The following is a 3612-nucleotide window of genomic DNA, read 5'->3' on the forward strand; positions in this document are numbered from 1 at the left end:
AAGCTAATTAGACAATCCTAATATTAACAAAAATTAATAATGTCAAATGCTAATGGTTAGTCATGATAAAATAATAATCGAAAGAAATGTTAGTAAAACCCCGAAATACCCCCAAAAATGATAAAACCCTTGTAATAATTGGGCCCAAGCGCTTGGGTCCCAAAATACCTGTTATCCACACCTCTATTCTAATATATAGGAGAATGCTGCTTTGAATAGTCCCTTGAACCTTGAACCATTGAGGATGAAATGCGGAGGGCAAATTTTAGGGTATAACACTAATTATATGAGATTATTAACTACATGGGTCCTATATTTGGGTTTCAGCCACCCTCTATAGACAATTGAATCTATAATGTTTCTAGTAACAAAATGAATATCTCTAGCTATCCCCTCATTTTCAAAAATATTAGAATTTCTATACATCCAAATGCCATAGCAAGCTTCAGTTATAACTGCCTTGAGCACTCCCATTTTCCAGCCTTTGCCTTTTGTTTTCCTCTTTATCCAATTGAAATCCACTCTGCTATCCTCCTTCATGTCCATCCAGTCAAGAACAGAGGTCCAAATATACCTAGTTTCCTTGCAATTAAACAACAAATGGTCACGATCTTCATCAGCATCTTTACACAGTTCTCAATAAGATTGCTGCAGGATTCCAAACCGTTTCAGTCTTGTTTTTGTAGGTAATCTATCTTGACAGGCCAGCCATAGGATTACTTTGGCTCTAGGTCTTGCAAAGTTGTGAGTCATCATATGATACCAGTCAACAGTGCTGCTATCCTGTTTCAAGGCTTCATAGACCTGCATCATTTTGAATTTACCTTGGGCAATCATGTTGTTCCAGACATTCACTATATTCCCTAGCTCTTCTCTTTTGGCCATGATGTTTTTTAGGATCCAAGTGCAATTCTTTCCATGGTTGTCGTGCATAACATCTCTACCCTTTAAGTAGTATGTATGAATCCATTTGACCCATAGGCTATAAACTTCCATACTAATATTCCATAAGCATTTGAGGAGAGCAACATTATTCCAGGTTTTCAAATCTAAGATATTCAGTCCTCCATGCTTTAAAGGCCTACACACTTTCTGCCAAGCCACAGGGCTTTTCTTGCTAGGGGTGGATTTTCCAGACCATATGAAAGTCCTGCAAATTGAGTCAAGCTTCTTGATGACACTTTCAGGCAGAGGGAGACTGAACATCCAATACTGAGCTATGGAAGCAACCACACTTTTGACCAGCTAAATTCTGCCAGCAATGCTCAGCAGTTTGGTTGTCCAGTGTGTTATTCTACTGATAATTCTATCAATCAAGGGCAGATAGTGGCTCATATTCAGTCTTTTACTTGATAAAGGAATGCCTAAATACCTGATTGGAAGATGACCCTCCATATAGCCTGTAGCTTTCATCACCTCTGTCTTGGCAGCATTATCCATACCTCCAAAAAATGAGCCTAGTAGATTTTCAAAAAGATGAAAAGGCTTCAAAGAGCACCTCAATGGATTTGTTATCCCCCCTGCTAAACAACAGTATATCATCAGTAAAAGTAAGATGAGTTAAATTCAGTTTTGCACATTTGCTATGAAAGTGAAAATCTGAATTATTAATCATCTTGGCCATCACTCTATTCATGTACTCCATCATAATAACAAATAAGAGAGGGGGGATTGGGTCTCCCTGTCTTATTCCTCTCCTTGCTTTCAAGATCTCTGAGTATTCACCATTAATATTGAATCTATAACTGACTGTAGTGGTGCCCAGCATGATCCATTTAATGAATTTACTTGGCAAGCCAATCTCATTCAGAATAGTTTCCAATGCTGACCAGTCCACCATGTCTTATGCTTTTTGAAGATTAATCTGAAGCATGCATCTAGGTGTTCCACCTTTCCTGTCATAGCCTCTCATAAGCTCAAAAGCTAAAAGAATGTGGTTCTGAATCACTCGGCCTTTCATAAATGCAGTCTGGCTCTGATGAATTATGTCTGGCAGCACATTGCCTAATCTGTTGGTCAGGACTTTAGAGATGATCTTAAAGAATGTTGTACATCCAGCAATAGGTCTAACATCTTTCACTTCATTGGCATGTTCATGCTTAGGAATTAGTGTAACAATTGTGCTATTGAAAGCTTTGTACAACTTGCCTTTGACAAAAAATTCTTGGACTGCTACTATCACATCCTTCTTGATAGTATTCCAGCTAGCCTTGAAAATTTTTGTGCCATAACCATCAATACCTGGAGCTTTAAGGTCTCCAATACCCTTCAATGTATTCCAGATCTCTTTCTCAGTAACAATACTAGTGAGGTACTCTCTTTGGCTAGGACTGGCTTGCTTACCTATCCTCATGGCTTCTATATCCACATGCTTCAAAGTATCATCCTTGGATCCCATAAGTTGTTGATAGAAATGCATGACTTCACTCATAATGCTAGACTGCTCAGACACCATACTACCATCTGGTTTCTTCAGCATGTTCATACTCTTTCTCTTGTGCTTGGCCTTAATAGAAGCATGAAAGTAAGAGATATTATCATCACTCAATCTAAGCCAGTCTATTTTAGACCTCTGGATCAGCATTTGTTCCTCAAGGTCATGAAGCCCAATCACTTCCTCAGTGCAACTTTTCACCTTACTGATCCTACTACCATCCATATTGTTTAAACTGAGGTCAATCTGGGCTTGCTCTAAGTCTTTCCTAGCCTGCTCCATGTTGGTCAGGCCCTTACTAAACTGCTTTAGCTCAGGTTTCAGTCTTTGTAATTTCCCCCACAGAGTAAACATAGTGCTTCCTTCCAGAGGTTTATTCCATCTATTACTTACAACATCCTTATAACCTGGTAGATCATTGACACAATTATAGAATTTGAATCTGCTAGCTCTTTTGATCTGGTTTCTATCTGTCAAAAGTAACAGTGCATGGTCTAAAACATTTAGGGGCAAGATTTTCAGAGTTAAGTCACTATACGTAGTGAACCAATCCACATTACCAACGAGCCTATCAATCCTAGAATGAATAGGATCCACTGTGTGTCTATTACACCAAGTGAAGTAGTCTCCACAGCTATCCATCTCACTGAGCCCTGCTTGCAACATCATGTCTTGCAAATCACTATATTCAGATTCCATGACCATTCTGCCTCCAATCCTATCTTGGGCACTAGTAACATTATTATAATCTCAAACTAGGCGCCAAGGGTCTGGAGAATTAGGTGTCATATTAGTGATGTCCTTCCATAAACTCTTCCTTTGCTCTATGTGATTGTTACCATAGATAGCAGTAATCCAGAATTTGAAGTCACCCTTCATGTCAAAGACTCTACAATGAATAAACTGGTCAGAGCTATGAACATATTTCACATCTATATTCTTGTCATTCCAAGAGATCCAGATTCTACCATTATCATGATATTGGTAGTTATCCAGGTAATTATCATATAGGTTGAGCTTGTTAGAACAAGATTTGTTCTGATCAATATTCTTAGTTTTGATGATAACAATGTATATGAATTTTGTATGAGATAATGTGGTACTCTAATACTATGTAATTTCCATTTCAGGAATTATATAAAGAGTATGCACAAAATCAGCGCAAGAAGCACTGACTC

At 38.2% G+C, this 3612-nt stretch overlaps 1 protein-coding gene across 1 annotated transcript; it reads right to left on the minus strand.

Annotated features, from left to right (window-relative positions):
- Window positions 1-1843: 1843 nt before the first annotated feature.
- On the minus strand, window positions 1844-3139 carry LOC131658983 (uncharacterized). Its single transcript, XM_058928229.1, has one exon. The coding sequence runs from the start codon at window positions 3137-3139 to the stop codon at window positions 1844-1846; it is 1296 nt and encodes a 431-aa protein (XP_058784212.1).
- Between the last annotated feature and the right edge of the window lie 473 nt (window positions 3140-3612).

This window comes from Vicia villosa, linkage group LG3, assembly GCF_029867415.1.
Source record: "Vicia villosa cultivar HV-30 ecotype Madison, WI linkage group LG3, Vvil1.0, whole genome shotgun sequence".
Lineage (NCBI taxonomy): Eukaryota > Viridiplantae > Streptophyta > Magnoliopsida > Fabales > Fabaceae > Vicia > Vicia villosa.